This window comes from Lepisma saccharinum, chromosome 23 (genome assembly GCF_977018435.1).
Source record: "Lepisma saccharinum chromosome 23, izLepSacc3.1, whole genome shotgun sequence".
Lineage (NCBI taxonomy): Eukaryota > Metazoa > Arthropoda > Insecta > Zygentoma > Lepismatidae > Lepisma > Lepisma saccharinum.
In genome coordinates, this window is record NC_139251.1 from 16610795 (window position 1) to 16637304 (window position 26510).

The 26510-nt window shown below is 40.6% G+C and overlaps 1 protein-coding gene across 2 annotated transcripts in view; it reads left to right on the forward strand.

Annotated features, from left to right (window-relative positions):
- LOC145977744 (discoidin domain-containing receptor 2-like) overlaps window positions 1–26510 on the forward strand; it is a 522813-nt gene that overhangs the window by 442584 nt on the left and 53719 nt on the right. For both annotated transcript variants that reach the window (XM_083109999.1, XM_083110000.1), the window contains exons 12-14: window positions 1639–1748; window positions 3508–3696; window positions 20207–20299. In XM_083109999.1, coding sequence (XP_082966125.1) covers window positions 1639–1748; window positions 3508–3696; window positions 20207–20299 — 392 coding nt within the window. The remainder of the gene's footprint in view (window positions 1–1638; window positions 1749–3507; window positions 3697–20206; window positions 20300–26510) is intronic.

The window sequence follows — 26510 nt, forward strand, 5'->3', positions numbered from 1 at the left end:
TTGAACAAAACAAATTATGTTATCATAGACATTTAACATATTAAACACTTAAAATGATACAATAAGTGGGTTCGTATCATACTTACATTTCCACACATTAGAAGAACTTCAACCAACATCTGGTTTACGTTTGACTTACACGCTTTCAAACAAAAGAACAACGAGTGCAGAAGTCTAGTAAGGAAGACTACAATCTCGCGTGCTTCACACTATGGGCTCGATTTCTCGTGTACTTGGCGCTTTCGAACTGCACTAGGTGGCGACACTTCCTCCAAGACCATCCTTCAAGACTGCTTTTCGGACCTCTCGGGCAGACCCTGAGTATTCCGTGAAAACTAAATATAAAATCTCGTACTCAATCCGTCCATCTTCATGAAGCCTGTGGCTTGTAACAGCAGACTGGCTGATCCAAGTGCATCTTCCTTCCACGTAGTAACACGCGGGATTCCATTTTGCAGACACAAAGGCTCTGGCAGCTGAACTCACAGTCCCTTTTCAACTTTGCACTTTTAACTTTTCTCGAGGCTTTTTAAACCCCTTCTTTTAACATTTTCAGTAAGAATTTTAGATAAGTAAATAAAGGGATATTTCCCCGTATAGATTGAAGGGTGCAAAATGGTCTAATATGTCGACGCACCCAACAATTTTAATTAATTCAATCATGCTTTATTGTCCATACATATTTCATTAACTTCACCCATTTTATCTTATTGCCGTTCATCCTTCGCAATTATCCACACATAGCAGAAAAGTGAAGACCTCCCCGATGGCGCAGTGGTAGCGTCGTCGCCTTGTAATCAAGGGGTCCGTGTTCGATACCCGGTGGAGGCACATAGTGGTTTGTATCCCACTTTAAATTGTAGGTCCAGTCCCGATTAGCATTACTGTGCATAAAGTGGACTTAAAACACCAACTCAATCAATCAATCAGAAAAGTAAAGTAACATAAATCAATCAAGAGTAACTGATGAAGAGATGGAATTGTCGCTTGCTAAATGTGCTTGAATGTCCTTCGATGAGAATTTTTTTTCGTATATATCTCACCCTCATGGTTCGCCCTCACCCTCACAAGTCTTCCGGAGGGCTAGGGTGAGGTCTGCTCTCATGAGGGTCGCCCTCCGGATGGTGAACACCTCTGTGTATGGATGCCTATGAATCCCTTGCTGCACCCACAGTTTTAATTTCAATGCAAAGAATAACGAAATAATAGCTGTATATACAAGCTATCTAAAAAGTAAAGCTGCCCCTGGATATTGCAGCACACTGTGAAGGTACATTAGGGGGTGTGGTCCAACAAATTCATAGTCAGGTCCATTCTATGGAGGTTTTAGAATCAGCTGATTCACTATGCATACTGATGAATATATGGAATTACAGTATTTTATGGATAATATAAACATTCCATTTTTCAATCTCGGGACCACCTGTGTATCATGAGAAATTTTTTTTTTTTTTTTTTAGTTATTGCTAATATGTATAAAATTTTACGAAATTCCTTGTATTTTTCACCCGGGGGCATAATTTTTGGAACAAGGTATTCATAAACAGAAATTCCCCTTCATCTCCCAAAAAATACGTAATAGATTCGAGAACAAAGTGTGAACTTTGTAAACTTACAAAGTATTTCTTCTCTTTACAGGTACATTTGTGTGAGGCGGAGGGAATACCAGACTACGGAGGGGTCACGTCCTTCCACAAGAAGCTGGTCGTTGTGAAGTCTCTGTGGAGAGGGTGTTCCGAGTCCACGAGGTAAGATCCTATTCCTTTGGAAAACTCACTTTTGTTGAATTACCAACGAGAAATAACTTTTAAAAAGTCTCGCGTTTGAAAAGAAGTTAGTAACAGAAGCTAAGACTTATGTTCTCTCTAAAAAAGCTTAAGCTTGCATTTTCTATTGTTAACAGGAATGTAGAATAACAGATGCATTGCCTATTGCCAAGATTTAAAATAAACCGAGAGTACAAAACGGACAGAATACAGATGAACGGAAAAGCTTTGGTATTTAACGCAAGAACGAAAAATGAAGTAATAGCTTGAATATGGAGTATATGTTGGAAAAAGTGTTTGAAAATATGGAAATTATATGTAAAAATAACTAAATATGTAAAATATATGATAAAAGCTAATATATGTAAATATATGAAAAATAACAATAGCATCTTTCGCGATTACAAACTACAGTTCGCAAAGATAGTACAAAATAGCATTGATTTTAGCATCTTGTGAATATATGTATTTACTTCGTACATATCAATTCGCTTCCTGGTCATAAGTATCCACTCTGTAGCATATATTTTCTGTCAATCAACACTAAACCCAGCTTCCACTACTATTAGTTCAATAAACTTTGCACTTTTAAATGAAACGCTGAAGAAATTCAATTATTACTCCATATAAACCATATACATTGGTTTTCGGAGGATTCGGTACAGTTCATATTTTTCCTTACAACATAAAAAATATAATTCATTACAATATTTCTATAATTTATATGTAAGTAATGACTTACGCTATAATATTTCTGATTTAATAATAGTTTTTGAAATTTGTTTTTGAATCTTCTCATTCTCGTTTCTCCTTCCGTAGATGGTTGAAAAGTTTAATAACTCTGTTTGGTTCCTTCTTGAAATAGCGCCAGCTTGTTGAATTATGGTTTTTAGAAGATGTTTATTTGTGATGTTTTGTCTCTGTGTGTGTGTGTGTGTGGTCTATTGCGCTTTGTATCGTATTAGTATTTATATCTAACAATTTTTCTTCAATTACCCTTGTCAAAATTTTAGAAAAGCCAAACCATACATCTTTGAATCAGATAACATGCACTTCATAATATCTCAAGAACAACAAACTCCTACGAACCAAAATAAGTACAGGTTAGTTAGTAACCACTTTGGAAATATTACATAATTGCATTATATTTACGGAAATTGATGTGTTAACACAAGAAATAAATTCTGTTTCAAACCTAACATTTTGATTGGATTTGCTTTATTTTACTTTGCCTTTTGTGCCACTTTTGGCTAATTTGCGATGATGGGGATGAGTGATGATATGATTAAATTGATGAATGGACGTTCACAAACATCCATGCCAAGGCCAGGATTCGAACCTGGGGCCCCTGGCGTTGTAGTGCGATGTTCTAACCACTCCGCCACAGGGGCCGGCAAACCTAACATTTTGAATGTCGTATTATTCAATTAACCGGAAACGTAACGAACTCTAGCAACTTTCAATAGAAAGTATGTGTGCTGGATCAGGTAAAGGGACTGTCCAATAGTCTCTAACTCTTGTTACCTTGTATCAAGGGGTTTCGGGTTTGATTTCTGGTGGAGACTCATTTCACACTGGATGAATGATAACTCCGAACTTCAGATATCACCTCCGCTGTAGCCGAAATCGAGAATATGTGGTGCTGTGCTCACACATCCCCTACATGATTTTGCAGAACTAGACTTTAATACAGATGCAGCAGCTTTGAAGTCCTCAACGAGTATCTTCTCTTCTTTTACAGGCAGGAATTTATCCGGGAAACCAGCTGGTTGGCGAGCCTATCGGATCTAAACCTGGCGAGGGTGATAGCAGTGTGCAGCCAGGATGACCCCCTTTGTGCCATTATCGAATACTTGGACCAGAAAGATCTGCCTCAATTTTTGCAGCAGAGTCGACAAAGCGGAAGCAATGGATACACGAGTTCCCTCAGGTAAGCTTCTCTTTTCCACCGCTTGGAGAACGGTATTAACATTCCTGGTCGAAGGATATTTGGGTAACGAAACTCTGTACAGTGAAGCAGCGAAACGCATTGTTCTTTTCCCTGTTTTCCGTGCGGAATACGGAACAAAGTCACCGTGAAAATTACTCTCAAATGTATGTTATCAGTGTGTATGAATAAGCCTTGTCACATTTTATCCTTTGCAGAAGAATAACGTGGATATAACACATATAGGTTTATACCAATTAAGGCTCTAATTGCAGTATCTTCTACGAACGATAGGTTTTATTTTGATACTGTTTGGGATAGATTAGTGTATGTATTATTATTTGTGTTATCAATGTGTGAAAATTTGTGTATCTTAAGTATTCATTATACTTGTCGCCACTAGGTGGCAGGACAGTGCAGACTCTGCTTCGGAGACTGTGCAGGGCGTGGTACTTATCGGGAAATACCCGCACTGCAAGAGAGAAGAGCGAGAGACATTGCTACACGGTGGTCGACTCCATTCCAATGTAGTCCAGTGTCAGTGTACATTAAATAGTGTATATAATCAGTCCAGTGTTTAAATAAGAAACGCAACATTTTATGGTCATCTCCGGGCAGGATTAGTTTACCAAGTGAACAATCTCTGTGAGATATGGCGTGTTACGCAGCAGAACAACGTCTCAACTCGCCCGCCATGGGAAGAACGAGTGTTTTCGCGCGGTGTCGAAGTGACTTTGTATGCAGTGTTCCAGTTACAGAAGTGTACTGACATTCGTACTTACGTCAATGTACGGTTGCATGTTATGTGCTCAATCGTAGTACTTTGTGTGTCACTGTACTTATTAAGTATTACGTCTAATTTTCAATCACAACCGTTACGCGTGTGGTTTGAACAGACATTCCGTATCGTTATCGTGCGTACGTCGAATGTTTTGTTACAAGACCGAATTATACAAGGTTGTATTCAGTGGACAATCAGTTATCTGCTACGATAACTCATCACGGGACTGAGTATCATAAATTTGGACAGTTTCAAGCATCCACTACAGTATCCTGCTGTCGGCTGAAGTGACGTCATCGCCAACACCCAGGGAAGCTTCAGATCAAGGTCAGTAGTTAGCTAGGCTCGCACCATATTTTGTTTACTCTTTCCTCACGTACAATTTCCTACATATCTTGCCCTCTTTCCTTCGCGATGGATGAAGAAGAGAAAAGAGTGTTGATACGCAAGAGAGCTGGATTTAGGGGCCAGTTAACACGAACACAAGCATTTGTCAATGCCTTTGAAGATACGGGGGAAGTTCAAGAAGTAAGGGTCCGTTTACAGAATTTAACACCTTTGTGGGAAAAATATGATGAAGTTCAAACACGTTTAGAAGTAGAAGATATAAACGAGAATCATGAACCTCATAGGGGGGATTTTGAAGAAGTTTACTACAAGGTACGGGGTAAAATGGAATCCATTATAGAGAAACATAAACAAGCACAAGCTGCACCTACAGATGGATCGAATGTTGTAAACAATGCTTCATCATTAGGCACCAAGCACATCAAATTACCCACGGTATCTTTACCCACGTTTCACGGTAATTATCAGGATTGGTTAGCATATTCAGATGCATTTCGGGCTATGGTTCATACAAATGACAATATTCCTAAAATACAGAAATTCCACTACTTGCGTTCATCATTGGAATCTGAAGCAAGAACACTTATCGATACTTTGCCCATGACCGATTCAAATTACGATATTGCATGGCAATTGTTGAAAGATAGGTATGAGAATAAACGACTGATAGCAGCAAGTCATGTCAATAACATCTTGCATGTGAATGCAATTAACAAGGAAAATGCCACAGAATTACGTCAGTTCATCAATGATGTCACCAGTAACTTAAATGCTCTTCGAGCCCTTGAATTACAAACACCGTTAGAAGATGTTATTTTGATACATCATTTTTTGGCTCAACTAGATTCTCACACAAGAAGGGAATGGGAATTAAGCCATACCGATCAGTCGTTCCCTACACTAAAGGAACTGTTCACCTTTCTAGAACAAAAATGTCAAGCTTTGGAATCAATGAAGTCTGTTCACGTAAACAAAAATGTCAATGAACACAAGGTTAGCCCTAAACAGAAACACATCCGTCAGTCAAATTCTTACCTGACAACTACAAATACACAATGCTATTTCTGTAAATTAGCACATTCCTTATATTCATGCAAGTCTTTTGCAGGCGCAAGTCTGAAGCAGAAACAAGAGTGTGTGCGCAACAACAAACTTTGTTATAATTGTCTCAGATCGAATCATAATTTTAGGAACTGTACTTCAGGTAATTGTAGACGCTGTGGATTGAAACACAATTCATTGTTGCATCCAGACGAAGGCGGTAAACGAGGAGGTCCTCTAAGGCAAGACCAGCCAAGGAATGACTCACCAGACACGAGGAATGAAGCTGCAAGGACAACTTCAGTACAATCTTCATACTGCACATTTAAGAGTAAACCAAGATCACACGTTCTGCTATCAACAGCTTTAGTAGAAGTCATCGATTCTAGGGGACAGCCACATACATGTAGAGCTCTCCTGGACAGTGGGTCTCAGTCAAATTTCATCAAGGAAGATCTTGTTCAGAGACTACAGTTACGAAAGCAGAAAAATCATATTCCAATCAGAGGAATCAATAATGTTTCATCGGAAGCCAAGCACAGTGTCGACATTCAGCTGCGCTCAAGAGTGTCAGACTTCCAGACTTCACTTACTTGTCTGATACTCCCACGCATCACAGGGAACGTACCTTCTCAAGTTATTCATCACGAACATTGGAAGCTACCAACCGACATTGAGTTAGCAGATCCAGATTTCTACAAACCAGAAGGGATAGATCTACTAATTGGATCGGAACTTTACTTGCACTTACTTCTTCCTGAAAGACAAACGAGAGATGAAAACTATCCAGTTCTTCAAAACACTGAATTAGGTTGGATTTTAGCTGGTCGGATGGAACAGCCTGTAGAACCTAGTACACCCACAGTAGCATGTTTTGTACGCATGGAAGACAATTTGGATTCTCAATTACGGCGTTTTTTCGAGTTGGAGGAAATGTACTCGAAACCAAAAACAGCTGAAGAAGTAGCTTGTGAAAACCACTTCAATCAACACACCACCAGAGATGAAACAGGGCGTTTCATTGTTCGTCTCCCATTTCGATCAGATCATACAGAGCTAGGACATTCATACAACCAGGCATTATTCAGATTACATCAGTTAGAGAAGAGGTTTCAACTTCAACCAGAGTTGAAAGAGGAGTATAGCAGAATACTCGAGGAGTATGAAATGTTGGGACACATGAAGCCAGTACAACCAGATCTAAATGAAGCTGATGACTTGTCATACTATTTACCACATCATCCAGTATTTAAACCTAGCAGCAGCAGCACGAAAACCAGAATTGTTTTTGATGCATCAGCAAAAACAACAAATGGAGTCTCATTAAACGATATACTGATGGTCGGTCCAACCACACATGACGATCTTCAGTCTATAGCTCTTCGCTTCAGAACACACAAGGTTGTATTTACGGCAGACGCCGAGAAGATGTTCAGACAAATTCTGATTCATCCAGATGACACTAAGTTTCAACGCATACTTTGGAGAAAATCTACAGATATGCCAGTACAAACGTTCGAGCTCACAAGAGTCACATTTGGTTTGGCATCATCACCGTTTTTGGCGACCAAAACATTGCAGCAGTTAGCTGAAGAGGAAGCAACCAAGTTTCCGAATGCATCCAAAGTTTTACAACGAGATGTTTACGTTGATGACCTTCTCACTGGAGCCAACAGTATTGAAGAAGCTAGACAATTGCAAGGAGAACTAATCGATTTACTGAATTCAGCAGGATTCACTTTGAAGAAATGGTGTTCTAATCATCCAGAACTTCTTGAAGCAGTACCAGCTACTCATAGAGAATTGCAACTACCATTTCAGTTTGACAAGGGAGCAAACGTTACAGCTTTAGGCCTCATGTGGGAACCAGCAACAGATAAATTGCAAGCAAATAACAAGGAGATAGTGTCATATTATGAAGACAACATCACTAAACGACAAGTAGCTTCTATTGTCGCATCAATCTTTGATCCTTTGGGACTAGTGAGTCCAATAGTAATTTCTTACAAGATATTTCTACAACAATTATGGTTCCATAACATGGAATGGGACGATAAGTTACCAGATAAACTCAACATGGAGTGGAAACGTTTGTTTCGACAGTTACCAAACATTAATCAGATACAAGTTAGCAGATTTGTGCTAGTTCAAGGAAAAGTGGTTGACATTCAACTCCACGGATTTTCAGATGCATCACAAGTTGCATATGGCTGTTGTTTGTATCTTAGATCAACAAATGAAAATGGTGAAACCACTGTACATTTACTTTGTTCACGTTCGCGTGTGGCACCTATAAGAAGGATCACTCTTCCTCGTCTTGAATTGTGCGCTGCTTTGTTGCTGGCGAAACTAACACACAAGGTGTTACAACTACTACAATTGGAAGTCAGTAGAATCAATCTATGGACTGATTCGAAAATCGTACTGGCGTGGCTAGCATCACCTGCAAGACGATGGAAAACCTTTGTAGCGAATAGAGTTTCACAAATTCAAGAATGTACTAAGCCTCAGTACTGGAAACATGTAGTGTCAGCACAGAACCCCGCAGATTTAATCAGCAGAGGGACAAATGTAGACTCACTACACACCTCTCAAATGTGGTTTCATGGCCCTGATTGGCTATCACTTCCAGCAACAGCATGGCCTTCGAATCCAACATCGTCAAGGGATGATGACTTCGAACTCGACGAACTTGAAGAACAAAGAACAACTACAGTAAGTCTAGTCACAAATGCACCAACAATAGAATTTATCAGCAGATTTTCGTCGATATTGAAACTTCAAAGAGTGATTGCATATTGTTTGAGATTTCTACACAATGCGAGGAACAAACAAGAGAAACACATAGGATCATTGTCAGCAAGTGACTTAAGATCAGCATTGCATACTTGCATTAGAAGCATGCAACATGAAGTTTATGGCAAGGAAATAAGAGAATTGTCTTCTAACAGTCAGGTGTCAAAGGATAGTCAACTTTTAGACTTGCATCCTTTCTTCGATGACAAGCAAGTACTCAGAGTTGGAGGAAGACTTAGACACTCGCAGCTACCATATGATAGCAAACATCAAATCATATTGCCACCGAAGCATCATTTAACTGAATTGATCATTCTTTCAGAACACCACAGGCTATTACATGCAGGACCGCAACTCCTTATATCTTCATTACGACAGGAGTACTGGATACCAAGAGCCAGACAAGTTGTCAGAGCTATTCTCCACAAGTGCCTCATTTGTTTCAAATTAAGGGCATCTATTTCCAACCAACTCATGGGACAATTACCACCATCCAGAATACAGTCCACTAGACCATTTCTAAACACTGGAGTTGATTACGCTGGACCAGTTATCATCAAGCCGTCAATCACTAGAAGCAAATCAAGGCTGAAAGCATATGTAGCAGTATTTGTATGCTTTGCCACCAAGGCTATACACCTAGAATTGGTCGGAGATCTCAGCACCAAGTCATTCATTGCTGCTTTGCGAAGATTTACAGCACGCAGAGGAAAATGTTTGAACTTGTACAGCGATAACGGAAGAAATTTCGTCGGTGCCAATCGTGAATTACAAGACTTGAAGAATTTATTCCAATCGTCAGACTTCAGCAAGTCTTTAGAAGACCATGCAGCTCAGGAAGGATTCAAATGGCATTTTCTACCACCCAATAGCCCAAATATGGCTGGACTTTGTGAAGCAGGAGTGAAGTCCATGAAGCATCACCTGAGGAGAATCGTAGGGAACTCTTCTCTCACTTTCGAAGAACTTGAAACACTCTTAGTTCAAATCGAAGCCTGTCTTAACTCCAGGCCCCTCACAGTATTGTCACATGACCCTACAGATCCCAGTTTTATAACCCGTGGCCATTTCCTTATTGGTGCACCCCTAACTAGTTTTCCTGAGCCTAGTCTAACTAACATCAAAGAATCCAGTTTATCCAGATGGAAGAAATTGCAGCAGATGTACCAACAACTATGGGACCGTTGGTCAAAGGACTACTTGCATTCCCTGCAGCAGAGGGCCAAGTGGAACACCCAAAAGAAGAATTTGGAACCAGGAACAGTGGTTTTAGTGAAGGAAGATCACCTACCTCCACTTACATGGAAACTTGCTATAGTTGAACAAGTGCATCCTGGTGCGGATGGACTAGTGCGTGTTGCAACTGTTCGCACTTCGTCTTCAACTTATAAACGTCCAGTTAACAAACTAGTGCCTCTTCCAGTAGATCATTAGTTGTACTTTTGTTGATCGACTCGATCAAGAGGGGGGACTATGTTTGGGATAGATTAGTGTATGTATTATTATTTGTGTTATCAATGTGTGAAAATTTGTGTATCTTAAGTATTCATTATACTTGTCGCCACTAGGTGGCAGGACAGTGCAGACTCTGCTTCGGAGACTGTGCAGGGCGTGGTACTTATCGGGAAATACCCGCACTGCAAGAGAGAAGAGCGAGAGACATTGCTACACGGTGGTCGACTCCATTCCAATGTAGTCCAGTGTCAGTGTACATTAAATAGTGTATATAATCAGTCCAGTGTTTAAATAAGAAACGCAACAGATACTAATATCAATATTTGTACTAATCGACTAAACGAGCTTCATAGATGCTATAGTGTAACTCATAACATACGTGACACACGTTTAATCACATGCGGAAATTTATATCATTATTAAACAGAAAACTGGGATTAATTGAAGATATTGTATTAGGGTTTCATTTTCATTTATTTGGTTTAAGTCTAAGGCCCACTTTAGGTAAAAAAAAAGGTAAAGTGTTCCCCTGTGCATAGCACCACGCCATGAAGGCGTATAGGAGGTGTGGGGGTAACGCCCCACACTTTCTTGATCCGGTCGTGAGTGGAGGTGATGTGATCAGCATCACGCCCCTGACCGCCTTTACCCCCCAGGGTTTCCCCCAGGTACCCATGTTATTCGACGCTGGGTGTGCGCCGGGGCCGCTTCCACCGTTAGAAAAGTTCCCGGATTTGAACCGGCCGGGGATCGAACCCGGGACCTTTAGCATGGTAGTCAGACGCGTTACCGACTTTTTTTTTATTTTTTTAAAAAAAGCCCCTACGCGGAAGCTTCCCCCATCACACTTCATTCACTCATTTCATATCACTCAATTTTCAATTTCACGACTTTTCAGGACAGACAATCACAAACATCCACGTCCAAGCCGGGATTCGAACCCGGGACCTCTGGCATTGCAGCGCACTGTGCTAACCACTCCGCCATGGATGCCGACACTGAGCCACCGCGGCCCACTTTAGGCGAAAGCATTTTCCTTAGTATTTTTCTTAATATTTGTGCCATGGCCAAAGAAGCTACCGTGTAAAGTGAAAAATGTTATGGCTTTTCAGATGCCACGGCATATTTCATGGCATTTCTCAAGGAAAGGATCGATCTTATTTCCGTGGCATTTTTCGTAGCATAACCAATCAGAAGCGACCTCTTGGTCACGAGTGCAGATGTAATGGCGGCGGCGTGATATGTAAGCAATGTATCACTTCACATTTTTGAAAGCCGATAACTGTTCAACCGAGAAGAATAATGTTTTATATAAAACGGTATTAGGTACATAACAATTGCGCTGCAGAAATACATACTTTACAACTTTTACTGTCCACAAATGGAATAATATTTTAGTTGTTTCAATTGTAAACACCCTGCACTCACCATAGATGGTGTCTTTTGTGCTGTATATAGCTACGTATTACACATTGTAATCGCAAAAGCTAACTGAAATGTTACCTAAAATGCGTCAGTGTCTGCTATGAGATTTTTGGAAGCATTTACATAGTATTTATGCTATCAAAAATGTTAAAGGATATGCTTCCGTCTAAAGCCGGCCTTAGTTCTGTCCTTTGAAATGTGTTTTTCTGAAAAAAAAAAAAAAAAAAAAGGAAAATGTAACATCCGTGAAAAGTCGATGTGACCGAAGGGTTGTTTTTGTCAATTTCCAACAGAATTATTATTGTTATATAAAAGGTAAAGGTAAAGTGCTCCCCTGTGCTTAGCACCACGCCATGAAGGCGTATAGGGGGTGTGGGGGTAACGCCCCACAGTTTCTTGATCCGGTCGTGAGTGGAGGTGATGTGATCAGCATCACTCCCCTGACCGCCTTTACCCCCCAAGGTTTCCCCCAGGTACCCATGTTATTCGACGCTGGGTGGGCGCCGGGACCGCTTCCAACGTTATGTAAATTCTCAAATTCATGAGACTGTAAGAAAAGCTACAGGATTTGTTATATAACCCAGTCACGTCTAGTTAATATCAAACAATTCAGGCTGAGGGGGGGGGGGGGGAGAGAGAGAGAGAGAGAGAGAGAAAGAGATGGAAGAACAACCAACTACTGCAAAACCAAAACTCAAATACGTCTGAGTAATCTCTCGTGGAGTAAATAAATGTTAGGGTTGTAGATTACAATGTCCTTCTTTCTAATTTTTCATGTTATTCAGGGAATAATGCGTATCTTTTGTACGTACCGTCACCGGTATTAAAAATGGGACACCTAGATCCTGAAAGACTCGCTTCCCTGCGTGGCGTTATGAGTGTTGCATAACTCCACGGCGATAAGAGGATTTTAATAGCAAATTTCCAATGGCAACTTCTACCATTGCCGCAGAGTTAGGCAGGGATGAGAGTATTTCAGGATAGAGGTATCCTATTTATATTGCCGCTGACTGTATAATTGACTGCTTTGGAGTCAGTTAATTCTGTAATCAATGAAAACGCACTTCTTATCTTGAACACAAGGTTTATTTACACCTTATCAAATGTAACACACGTTGAATGACTCTAAATCACTATTAGTATTTACTATTCACAAACTCAATGCAAGGATATTTTTAAAACGTCTCTTCATAACACAATCCGTATTATAGCATGTAGCGTGTCCTTGATACTATCTTCACAATACATTTTTCGATGCTAGATACTGGACACTTCTCGAATCTTCTGGAAACCGCAAATAGATTCAGCTTCCGGTGTAGAGGGCCTGGAATTTTAGACAACTCCATTCTATTGCATGTAATATGCAATGCAAATTTCATAACTATAAATTCAATAATACAAACAACAACAGTAGACAAGCAAATACGGTAAAACTTCGTTAATCCGGACTCTGATAAGCCGGACTTTGCTCAAACCGGACAGGCAAAAGGCAACAAAAAATAAGCGGAATGCAAGGTTTTAAATGTAGCTAGAAGTCAACAAGAGAACTTCCCAATGAGAAGGCAGTCAACCACTGATGAAATTCTGTTTCCCGCAGACTTTGTACTGTACTGTATAGTGTATTTAGGCCTATGCCCTTTAAATACACCATAATAAACGTGTTTTGTTGCTATAAACGGAGTTTTAATGCACTTTCTAGTGTTCTTTTAGGTTATTTCAGTTAATCTGGACTTTCGTTAAACCGGTCAACTTATTCCCCCCAACCATTAGTCCGGATTAACGAGGTTTTACTGTACACGTATTAGTCGGAAAATATGCAAGGCGTAACAGGCCGAACATCTGAGAATATCTGTGAATATGACATTCATGGAAACTTATCTCAATCTACGTACATTTTTGAAAGTCCCTCTAGATTTTTTTTAGAGGGAACGATTTCAACATTCATCAACTTCATGCACCCTTAGTTAATGCTTCATTGCATGTGGTACATATAATCCATAGCTCTAGATGGAACTCTGCTTGACAACGTAAGACCAGTCCGACATGAGATAAACGACTTGTATTAAGAACATATAAACATCAGGGGGGGGGGGGAAACATTGATTTTTTAGAAGGTAGAAAATGGTTTCCTACCCTTTCTGAGGTCGCGCTCCCACTCATCAAGTGGATGTTGACATCTGACGTACGGGAAACAGCAATTTTATTTCCTATATTTTTTTCCCCCTCCGGTTTCCCTAATGTATGTTCTCAATAGGAGACCTACTCTTCTTTGCTCTTTTTACTTCCGACGACCCTCGGTTTGCCGTGAATGGGGGGGAAAACTCTCGCAAGACATTAATCCACGTCCGATCAGACTCGTCGCGCCAACAGAAACAAATTCATGCCGAAAGTTTCGTCTTTTGTGGGCAAAAGAAAGAGGGGAGAAATGCGCTTTTAATGCCAGTACAAGGTTCATCCATTTGCGGCACGCGAAAGCTATATTGGCAGGTGGCTGTCGTAAGAATTCAAGCCACGGCGAATGAAAATTTATGTCCGATGGTATTCAGCCATGTTTCATAATGTCTAAGCCTACGTTTGTCGATCCGAGGGAAATACATTTATTGATTTAAAAGTGTGGAAAGATGCCATTCGGTTTTAATAAGGTCCCATGAGCTTCAGCTTGCATTTGTACTGCGCTTGCAGTGAAGGCGTGAGATGTCCAAAAGCATATATCTGGGATTATCCGCATTTCCTGATTGAATTCATTGACGGATCCAGAAATCCTGTGAAGTCCTGTGATTCACCAGGGATATGTCTGTTTTCTCATGATTGAAATGGAGTATATTTTTTTAAGTAATGATTCCTGCATACCAAACATTCTTCCTTGCCGTTAGTACAGCGTGTTCAAAAAGTGACGCAACCTTATGCTGGTTATGTAGCACCTATAACGAAACAAGAAATTTTAAAAATCTTTTGGAGATTGGTAATTATTCATGATATTATATTGTTATCGCCTCCAGACTTCTCCTTGTGGGGTTATCTTAAGGACTCCGTCTACGTTACTGATCCGCACAGTATTCCGGAATTGAAAGACAATATTCGTAGCTGTGTTGGTAATATCTCACAAATATCATTGAAAAGGGTTTTCAACAACATGGTTCGTCGTGTCTACTTGTGTGAAGAACAAAACGGCAGTCACTTCCAGCACTTAATGTACAAAATGTAATAAGAAATGTTTCCCCATAAGGTTGCATAACTTTTTGAACACCCTGTACGTACAAACTTTGTCCTATCCTACATGACTTTGTACGAGAAATTAGCAGTATTAAATCGCAAGTTATCCATTATTTGTGTGTGTTAAGGTCCTAGAAATGACACTCACATTTTGGCCAAAGCGAGATATCAGTGGAGTTCAGCCCCACCTGAGCGCCAATTTAATGGTGCGAGAAAGTTCCAAATTAGATGATCTACAGTTGATATTAGAAACTATTTCGCACTCAATCTGGCACTTCTCGCACAATAAAATTAGCGTCCTAATAAGTTGAATTCCACTTAAATCCTTTTAGCACTCCCACCGAGTGCATGTTTGTGGCACATGCGATCACTCTACACCGAGTTGCGTCTCAAGATCACAGGTAGAGTCCATTTCGTTGAAGAGTGTGATGGTTCTGCATAGAGGCTTTGTTCCAAAAATTAAAAAGGTATTGAGGAACTTGTGTGTTCGCTAGCGAGAAAATCATCTTGTAGAATCAAGCCACATGAACTGTTGTGAATAGGCGTACCTACATCGGAACTGATTTAACGCGTCATGAACACATTTCTACAACCTTCTTTATAATTGACTGCTTGATTTGGTATATTTTACTTCGCATTTCTGTTACTTTTGGCTAATCGCGAAGATGAGGATGGGTGGTGATATGATGAAATTTATGAAGGAACACTCGTAAATATCCACTTGAGCTTCTATATAAGACAATAGTGTTAACTACAAAAAAAAATCCTAGCTCATTCAGTGGTCGACTCACAATTACGCTATCAAAGGTTCCGGTTTCCTTTCCTGACCTGTGCATGACATTGTGAATGTCCCTCCAATAGTTTCTTCTAATCTTGGATGTAAGGAGTGACTCTCTGTGAAGACACCAAAATGTGAATCTTACTCCCATTTCTGGGTTGTACTGATCGTATTTGAAATCAATGGAAATGTAACAAGCCAGATGTGTCCGTGAGTGTTCACCCTGGACTGCATTGTTGCATACTAACGAGGCTCTGGGGACTTGATTCATAGCCAGTATAATTTTCTATGGGGTTAGTGTTTTGTGATGTTTATTTGTGTGTGTTCTTTCATCAATTTGATCTTATCATCATTCTGTTCATTGTTCATCTTCGCGATTAGGAAAAAGTAGGAGAAAGGCGAAGTAAAATAAAACAACAAAGATAATAATATAAGGATAGAAAAGAATATAGATGAACACACTGCGAGACGCAAGGCTCATCTTCAAATACAGATTCGCCAATTCGGAAAGCGTTGTGTGGGAATTAATATGCCGTGCTGTAACCGAACGAAACCTCTTCTCCGCTTGTTTTGCGGGAGAAGCGGATACATACATATAAGGGCAGGCCACATCTCGGGTCGGCCTCTCCAGAGCGGTTGGCGATAAATACTCTTCCTCCCGTTTTACGATCTGACCCAGACTGATATGGAAGGAGGCTATGATGGAACGGTTTATGGGGAGTCTCGGTGCCGTGGCTGTTCCATAAGGAAGCTGTAAAGGGAACGAGCGAAGTGAGGGGGAAATTGAAAGAGATCGGCGTAAAGTGGATGGAGAGGGTCGTGGAGAAGATCTGCGGATGCCGTGCAACCGCGAACTCAAGGGTAATATCTTAATATGTATAGCAAATTTGCAAGGGGTGTAACAAAGACATTTCGCAAGGAAATGTAACTCTTTTGTTTCTTTATGAGGTTGCGGGTAGTTAGGAACTGAAAGGATGGCTAGTGTGGGTTTTAATTTCTTTCTCTGGAGCAACAGTTCTGTGAGGAAGAGCGGTCGTCAAGCCACTTTTTATTGGGCGTCCCATCGTAGCTGTTTCTGGCTTTCGATATCGAGTATGCCGCTATTACTCTTAATTTGTTGCTCAATTGTAATCACAATGCTGTAATCAGCTTATCAGATTGATTGATTTGGTTGATTTTAATTCGCTTTTCTGCAACTTTTGATAATTTCCATGACGTCGTAGCACGCTGTGCTGAACACTCTGCCACGTTCGTTAATAACACAACGCAACATAGGACATGGCATAAAAACACTATAAAATCATTGAAATGATTTGATGATTAAAATTACTATAAGTATGTCAGCACACTATGACCCGCGATGGCGCAGTGATAATGCCGTCGCCTTGTAATCAAAGGGTCCCGGTTTCGATACCCTGTGTAGTCTCATAGTGATCCCACTTTAAACTGTAAGTCTGTGCATAACCGGATTTCAAAAACAAACTCGAGGAAATAAATTATGACTAAGAGAAAATTCAGCAAAATAAACATGGAAAGAGGAGAAAGAAGACTAGGAAAGAGAGACAGTAGAGGACAAAAGAGAAGAGAAAAATAAGGAAACAGAAATAGAGTACATAAAGAAAAAAAGAGAAGGGAGGGAAAGAGAAAAAAGCCGGGATAAAGATAAAGAGGATCAGAGAAAGAACGTAAGCACAAGAGAAAGAGAATTAAAAGAAATATCTTGTCTATTATGAATATTACGGAAATCAATTTCTTACCAACAGTAAAGTAAAACTCATTTTTTAAAAGCAATACACACCTCACATCAAAACTGAGGCTGTGTACACATATGGCAGAGCATTATCCTATTTGTGGGCGCCAATGTTGCGTTAACCTGCAAAAATGCCATTTTGCGAAAGGGAAGTTGACCCTTGAGTGATCGGTGTCTGGTAAACCCGTGAAAACTGGCAGTTCATTTTTTCGCTTTATTTTACTTCGCTTCTTGTGCCACTTTTGGCTAATTTGCGAAGTGATTTGAAGTAATTTGGGGATGAGTGATGATATGATGAAATTGATGTGAAGGGACTCTCACAATTATTCATGCCCCGGCCGGGATTCGAACCCGGGACCTGGCGTCGTAGCGCGATGTGCTAACCACTCTGCCACGGGGGCCGGCAGTTCATTGAAATGAAGTCACTGAAGAAGAATTATCTTCAACAGCTCCAGAAGTCAGCCTTCGCAACATCAATCGCCATGATCAATTCCAGCAATATTTACGCAACACTTTTTATAAAGTACTACGCTTTTAGGAATACACAGTTGAACAGAGTAATTGCAAAGCATTATTGTTAATACAAAGCAGTGACGTAGCGCGAAACAAAAGGAATCGAACGTCACAGCATTTGGTAAAAGTAGAATTTGCTGACAAAATAGTTCCTTGTAATTGCAGCTTCCACCAAACTCGAGGAATTTGCAATGTTTTGTCTTCTATTAAAAAAACAAGGCGTTCCTTCATTCCAATAAGCCCACACATAGGTTGGCTTCGCGTTACAATATTCAAAGGTGAGGGGGGAAGGGGAGTTTCTATTCATGAAAATTTGTTTTCCAAACTTTTCTTATTTCTCGTCTATGGAGATTAAATGCTGTGGTTTTGTCCGCGCATTGTTTCAACTGTTTGTAAGCCGCCATTTGCTTTTATGCGAATCCGATTACGCTTTTATTTCCACTCGAGACCTCGAAGCACAATGGCTGTTTGTAACTTTGCCCCAAGGATTGCATGTTTTTCCAATAAGGAGTGTTTTTTATTTTTGTTTCAAAAATTCATTTTGCTTTTCCGATTCTCTACTTTCAGAGCCAATTGTCCTTCTGAAACATGACGAAGTTTACAAAAGACATGCGATAAGGTTTCGTCTTTTGTAAACAAATAAACATATTAGAGTCCAAGCAGACACCAAACGGTGAATGTGTGTATGTTTGTGTGTGTGTGTAAAAAAAGTTAGACATTCCCGGGTACCCAGTTTTTAGAGGCTGGGTGAACCCAAGAACCGTGCACACCAGGAAACTGTTATAGTACGAAAACTCATTCGCGAATCGAACCCTGTTTCCTTTATGCCTAGCTGTCACTGATTGATTGTTTTGTTGTTTTAAGCCCACTTTATGCACAGAAAGGCTAATCTGGACTGGGCCTACAGTTTAAAGTGGGATCCGAACCACTGTACCACCACCGGGTATCGAACCCGGGACCCCTTGATTACAAGGCGACGACGCTCACACTGCGCCATCCTAGAGGCCTAGCCATCACTGAGTTTAATTGCATATGTGCTGTGCAGTGGCGGCGATTGCTTTCCAAAACTAAGGGGAAAAGGTGCAAGGACAGTTTATTTTCCCTTTGTAAATAAGATTTGGCATAGTGTGGGGTAAAAGTGGCAAAAAGCGGGGAGGCAGCAGCCACACAGTACAAATCTCAAAGGGACGTCAATAGGATATCCAAGATGTCCAGATCAGATCCATGAATACGTATTGTGGACATCCCATGGACGTCCCACAGAATCTCCTGTCCTGGATATTATGGGATATGTGGTAAGTCCACGCGTTAATAAATACATAGTGCTTTGACATAAATGTTTTGATATTCTAGAGATTCATTCACAGTATCTAGTCTCAAGTTAATTATGTTAGGACTCAAATTCTGTGTTGCAGTAATAAATCGTAACTTAAAAATATCTCCCAAAGGAGTTGCGTCGTCCGTAGACCCATTGTTTTTTTCAGTAAGTCACGCATGCGCGCCAGCGCCCGGTAAGGTGAAAGTGCCTTTACCACGAAGCTTCTTTTGTGTCTCAAAGACAACGCCAGTTTGCATTGTGGACGTTAACTTGCTTAGCCGTGCTATTGAAGAATGAACTCCGCATACTCTGCTTATCATGGATTCGCGGCTGAATACAAAGCATTTTTCGTATGTGTAGATATGTGTGTGAGAAAGAGAGTGAGTGAATAGGTGTGAGTGAGAGGTAGAGAGTGGAGTACTTGTTATAAGCATATATGTACCCGATGTCTTCGATATGTGTAAATCTAGTCTAGGAATGTTCTTTTCGTATCCAAAGTATATGTGAATAATATCAGCATGATATCCAGATTAGGTAAATTTTAGTCTAGAATATACCCTTATCCACAATAAATTAAAAACATCCCGATAATGTCCCGATCACGTAAACCCATGTCCAAAACATGTTCAAAAATAATCCATCCACAGAATGTCCAAAACATATCCAGAATATCCTAAACAAATCCAGAGAATATCCAAAACACGTCCTTCCTGAATATCCTATTGATGTCTCCTGGACGGACATATGGATATCCAGGGGACGTCCCGTGGATGTCTACTGGACATTCTATGGAAGTTCAGAATTTCGGTACGAATTTCCAGAAGACATCCATTAGACGTCTCCTGGATAGTTGTGTGCTGTATAGGCTGCACCCTTCCCCCCTCCGCTAATCATCCCAACTGATGCTACATATAGTAGTTGTTAGAGAACTGAATCTGTATCCAGCAAAAAAGCCAATTAGCAAATGTTTGGGTTTTTAATGATAAGAATCATATAAACAATAAACATCTATTTAAGTGGGTGCAAGACAAACTCGATTCAGTTTTTCTTATGCTGTCATGAAGACTTGCTCACATAATTATCTTTTTCTTGCAGTTATGGATGCTTAATATACTTGGCTACTCAGGTAGCGTCGGGGATGAAGTACATGGAGTCGCTTGACCTAGCGCACAGAGACTTGGCTGCAAGGTAAGTAGTTATTTCATATGTACAACTTACTTAGTGTGTCCTTTTATAGATTTTACTGTAGAAGTTTTTCAGAAGCTTCGCCAATTATCTCTTAGACTTCTTTCCAATCTCCTACTCTTGTTTCCTCAGCCCTCTTCACGTCTTCTTCTTGTACTCTCTGGTCTGGCCCACTGTATTTTCACATAAAATATACCACTTTGATTGCTCTTGTTCTGATCTTCCCGTTTTCGTGTCGGTGTACTAATGACGGCACTCTCAAATTAGATCCTATAGTTTGGTTCCGACTCGATCTCTTCTTGATTTTCCTTCTATTTTACGTAAAAATCTCATTTCCATTGCCTGTGTCGTAATATCTATAATATTCTGCTGTTAAAAGTCAGCTTCTTAATTTGCAGAATTTCTTAAGCGCAGGCGCATTCATGACGTCAACTGTCTGTGCGGCAACCAGAATGAGAAGTAGGGTTATGTTGGTAACCGCTTGGAATATTAAAGACAGGCCATGTAAGCCTATAGGACAACACTGAGACACATAAGAAGCAATGCTCGAAGTGAAGGTGCCCCAGATAGCAGTAGTTTCGCAACACATCCCCCAGCTATCTCATCGTCACCATTTTGAACAGTGCAATCAATCCCCCATTAACGCCAATGTTTGACCAAGCATCCCGCATGATAAATTTCTTCACTTCAGGCTCTAATAAGAACAAAAATAATAAATTGAAATTTCAGTATTTTATCCTGCATAAATTGCAGTTGTGTGCCTATAAATATATATATTAAAACTGAATGATTAATATTACATTAATGCTATGTAATAGCCATTAATATTTTAAAATCTGTAATCGTAATTTACAACCGTTCAGTGGCAGCGGAAATTGACTACTTTAATGTAGTTTACTGTAAAATGCGACAGGTTCTGATGGCAAGGACTCGCAGGACCAGTAAGCAGCAAACGAGTTGGGGAGCAGCTTCCGTTGAGAGGTAAAACTTCTGCAGAGGGAAGGCCCTGCTTTGTACGAAACCATCTCCAGTTTTTTCTGCCATGATCACAATGTCTCACTGAACTGTTACTCACAAGCCAGAGCAGAGGTTTTCCACTGCACGGACGCGACCGGCGAAGCCTCATCCCTTTCGACCTCTATGACTACGGTACAGCTGTTCGCTCGGTAGTCCACAATTGCAGACGAGAGCTTTGCAAACACGATGGATTGCCCACGATTCGATTCGATAATTTCACCGAATTTCACATGATCGTCTTTGTACTTTGTCAGTGGTATAAAGCTACTCCTCGAGTCAATTTCCTTAAAGAAATTAAATGGTGTTCTCGCCTCATGGAAATTTATAAGAACTGGATTCATCCAAATATATATTTCTAAACATAACACTGTGAAGGTTGTCCATCGTTTGCTTTTCCTTGGCTGGCCGTGTTTTTGACGCGAGCTCCATCTGGTGTTGCTCTTGTAAGTCAACAATCTTCCGATACGACCAAAAATACACCTGCGGCGCCACAGCAAGTTTACGAAATCCACCTCCGTTTCCTGATCTCTGTGATTGCTCCGAGAGGGAAAAAGTAAACCGATATGAAGGCTCGCGTCTTGTCGGGGGTGATATCGTCACTCCGAGTCTGGTGGGCCGGATGAGGCACATTGGTCGACACCTCCATCACGCTGAAGCAACACGTCGCTGGAAACTGGAAAAAAAATAGACTCTCTCCTGCTTCGATGCTCGCTCTGCAAGAAATTCAAAAGCTCAAGACTCGGCGATAATTATTTAATAGAAACGTACTCTTAGTTAGAAATATCTACGCCATGGGAGAGAAATGGATTTCGACGCCCACTGGGAAGATTTTGCAGTTCCACTCCCAGCTGATGTATTCAATTATCCAACTTATTTATAATATTCGCGTACAAACACTAACTTTCTAGCCAAGTAAGGAATCTATATTTATCTTATTTTATGTCACTTTTATGCTACTCTTCGCTAATGGCGGCAATGAGGATAAATGGCGATTAGACCAAATTGATGAAAGACTCACAAAGAAACAGCCAGGACTCAAAACTGGGACCGTCGATGGCAAGGGTGTAAGGAATCCTCGGAAAGAAATAATTTTATCCCATTGAAATTATTAATAAATTATTTAAAATACTTTTTGTCTTGTAAAGTCACTATAATCGTTTCATCAAAATAGGGAACGTATCTTGTAGACTAGCGACTCGTTTCGTATTTTCGAAACACCCTTGCATAGCCAATTCTTAAAAGCTGACCTTGAACATTCCAGCATGCAACGGTGACATACGGAGGGATGCAGAGGTGGGCACCATATGCATATACATGATCTCGACGATTGTTGGTGATATGATCCACTCCTGGGGTCTTTACACTCCCCCCCCCCCCCCTTCCAGGGTTGCACAAAGGTAACCGATATTTGAAACTGAGTGAACCTCGCACCTATTCCCAGTAGGGATACTGAATGAAATCACCCACACCTGATATCCAACCTGAATCTCCTGCGTGTTAGTCAGACACCCTGCCTACTGGACAGAGATGGTGCCAAGGAGGTGCGAATAAATGCTTGCACAGCCCTAAATTTTCTTCTACACCCCCTTCAGCACCCCTTTATCCAATACAATTTTCAACCGAAAATACTGTAAGCGCTTCACAGAGAAATAAGTTTGGAATAAACAACAATTGTTTCTGGCAACCAAACATTTGTTTAACAATTGTTTGATTGATAGATTGAATTGTTGTTTTAAGTCCATTTTATACATACTAACCGGGACCAGACCTACAGTTTAAAGTGGGATCCGAACCACTATGTGCCTCCACCGGGTATCGAACCCGGGACCCCTATTTGTTTAAACCAGCAACAAACAAATAATTATACCAGTAGTAAATGCTCTTTAGTAATCGAGCACATGTGCTTATAGTTAATAAAGAATTTGTTCAAAAGTACCAACATTAGTAAATGGTGTTTACAGTTGCCAAATAGCTTAAATCAAACGTGTGTTGTTAATTCAACCAAATATCTGTGTTGCAGAGTAATTTACGTTATGACTTACGAAAATCACGTCGTCATGAGCGTATAATAAGTATTGAAGAGAGATCACTATTATTATATACTACAGGCACTGTTACTAATTTGAAAAGGAAGCCACGTTTACTTCTTTGTACAGTCACCGGCAATAAAACTGGGACATCCAGATCCAGAAATACTCGCTTCCCTGCAAAGCGTTATGTGTGTTGCCTAACTCTACGGCGCTGGTAGAAATCGCCATTGAAAATTAGCTATTGAAATCCACTTATCGCCGTATAGTTAGGCAATACACGTAACAGTTTGCAGGGAAGCAAGAATTTTAGGATCTGGATGTCCCCTTTTTATTGTCGATGACTGTACATGTTGTGGTCAGAGCAAGCAAAAAAAAGAAATGAACAAGTCATTGGCATATTCCCATAGAAGTCTACTAAAAGTTAATTTGAATTTGCTGTAGTGGCTAAAGCATATACACATGTTTCTTTTTTCCTTTATTTCACCATTGCACCCCCTAAATTTCATACCGTACCCCCTCAGCACCCATAGATGGCGCCGCCGCTGCTACTGAACCACCACGGCTCTTTTAGTCATAGCTTGATAACTTGTATATCACATCATCATTCAAATGTTTGTAGCGAAAGCGTATAGAAAAACACATTTTTGCTAATCTACCTCTCTGAGAACCAACAACAATATTTATGTAATAATGCACCAGCACTTCCACGTTTTGTTTTTTTTCGTAACGTTTCTCTCGGAAAAACTCCTTTCAAGGTCACTCAGTAATTTATAAGATCTGCTTTATTGAATTGAAAATGCCCCTTACCAAACTGATTAATATTGCCCTCGGTGTCGAATGAATTGTCCTTTTAGGAGGGCGCTCAGACGCAAACCTCCCTTCCACTTATAGGTCTTTTCAGTTCTTACGGCGGCTCTACATGCTGGCAAGGGTAGTGGGGAGCGGGAAGTGACCAATCCAGCGCGATAAGAAACGCAGCAGCCTGTAGAACGAGGTGCACGTAGTACTTATTTCCGCCACGTCGTATTTCTCGGCGCCACCGATGTTGTCTGGTTGGTATGCAGTCTATTTCCCTCTCCCCACTTCCCTTGAGAGCTTGTAGAGCGCCCGCCGTAAGAACTGAAAAGACCTATTTCATCAGTGAACCAATGTTACACAACGGTTCACATCTAAATTTCAACTGTAGGTCTAGTCATGATTAGTCAATCTGAATATAACAAACATTGGTAAACAAATGCTATTTGTGCTGCTTTGTATTTCCCCTGTTTTCTCTTTTCTTCCTCTATCACTATTTCCCCATTCTTTCTGTCCCAGTTTCTTCATCTCCATATCTCTCTCTCTTTCTCTCTCTCTCTCTCTATTTCCCCATTCTTTCTTTCTTTCCCAGTTTCTTCATCTCCATCTCTCTCTCTCTCTCTCTCTCTCTCTCTCTCTCTCTCTCTCTCTCTCTCTCTCTCTCCCCTCTTTCATCTTTCTTTCTCTGCTTTTCATCTTTCTCATAACTTTATATAACTGGCACTGTGGTCAAGTGCGCCAAATTATTATTATTATTATTTGAAGTAAGGTTATACTTAACCTTAGAGTCTATTTATATTAATAAAAAAGAAGGTAAAGTGCTTCCCTGTGCTTAGCACCACGCCATGAAGGCGTACAGGGCATGTGGGGGTAACACCCCACACTTTCTTGATTCGGTCGTGAGTGGGGGTAATGTGAACAGCTTCACGCCCCTGACCGCCTTTACCCCCTAGGGTTTCCCCCAGGTACCAATGTCATTCGACGCTGGGTGGGCGCCGGAGCCGCTTCCAACGTTAGAAAAGTTCCCGGATTTGAACCGGCCAAGGATGGAACCTGTGACCTTTAGCATGGTAGTCACGCGCGTTACCGACTGAGTCTATTTATATTTATATAACTTACTATTGTAGATCTCGCCACTCAAGTTCCCGGGTTCGAGTACCAGCCTCGCCATTGGGTATTTTGTGAGTGTCCAGCTTCCTCGATGGCGTAGTGGTAACGCCACCGCCTTCTAATAAAGACATCCCGGGTTCAATACCCTGATAAGCCTATCTCGGCCACATAAAATGCATCCGCTCACTCTTTGTGAGTGTCCTCGTCGTAGCGATCAGACAAATCGGGCAGAAAAGCGATGCTAATTTACCAAAGTAGATACGCACATTATTTCCTCTCTCTCTCTTGAACCTTCTATGTGATTCCTTGCTCTGCAATATATAATTCTGCAAATATTTCATGGAGGCTACATGGGTGGGCTAACTCTATTTCACGCAGGGGCAGACCCCTCCGCCCTTCTCGATCGACGCCCCTGTTCCAATGCAACCGTTATTTACTTTTCCCTCGAACACGCCACGGGCAGTGACCAATGATCAGCATAATGGCGCGGAAGCTGGCGCGAGAACTCCATCATAAGTTACAGCATTAAGCACTACACCCGAGGGGGCGGGGGAAGGGGGGAACACCTGTCTGCTCAACCGAGAGAACACTCACACAAAACAATTCGCGAGCAGGAAAATCCGCACGCGGAATTTTGGAAACGCAAAATCGCATTTTACGGTGGTCGGATGGAGTTGTTTTTGGATCCCTGAAGCTAATTTAATGCAGTTTCATTGTTTTCCACGGAACCGCAAGGTAGACACTGCTTTGATGATCCGAACTTCGGGCTTCACCTCTGTACACAGAGCGTCGGGTGAACACAAAAGCATTTTTACACCAATTACATTCCTCATTACTGCGGAGGCATTTAATTTGCCACAAAACAAACGCAATAATTACTATTTTCCGCGAATTGTTGAAGTGTATATGAGAACAATGAACAGTTTGCCAAGTAACTTGTCGCGAATAATAGCAACTTTTTCTTTATGAAAATAAGCGAAATCCTATATCTTTGTTAACAAAATTGGCTGAAAATTTCAACAAAACGTTTCCACAGTTTGCACAGTAAATAGAGGAAAAGGAAACGAGATATAACCATTATATTGTATATAGATGGCAGAAAAAAGACCGAATCGTCTCAGCCTAACTTTTAATATAAAATGTTGCATGGTATAAATTCCTTAAGAAACTTTGATAAAAGTAGACACATTCAGGCAAGATTAATAAATATGCGTATAGGTTTGTTAACGCTGCTTTACATAATTATTTTTTTGTGGTTACAC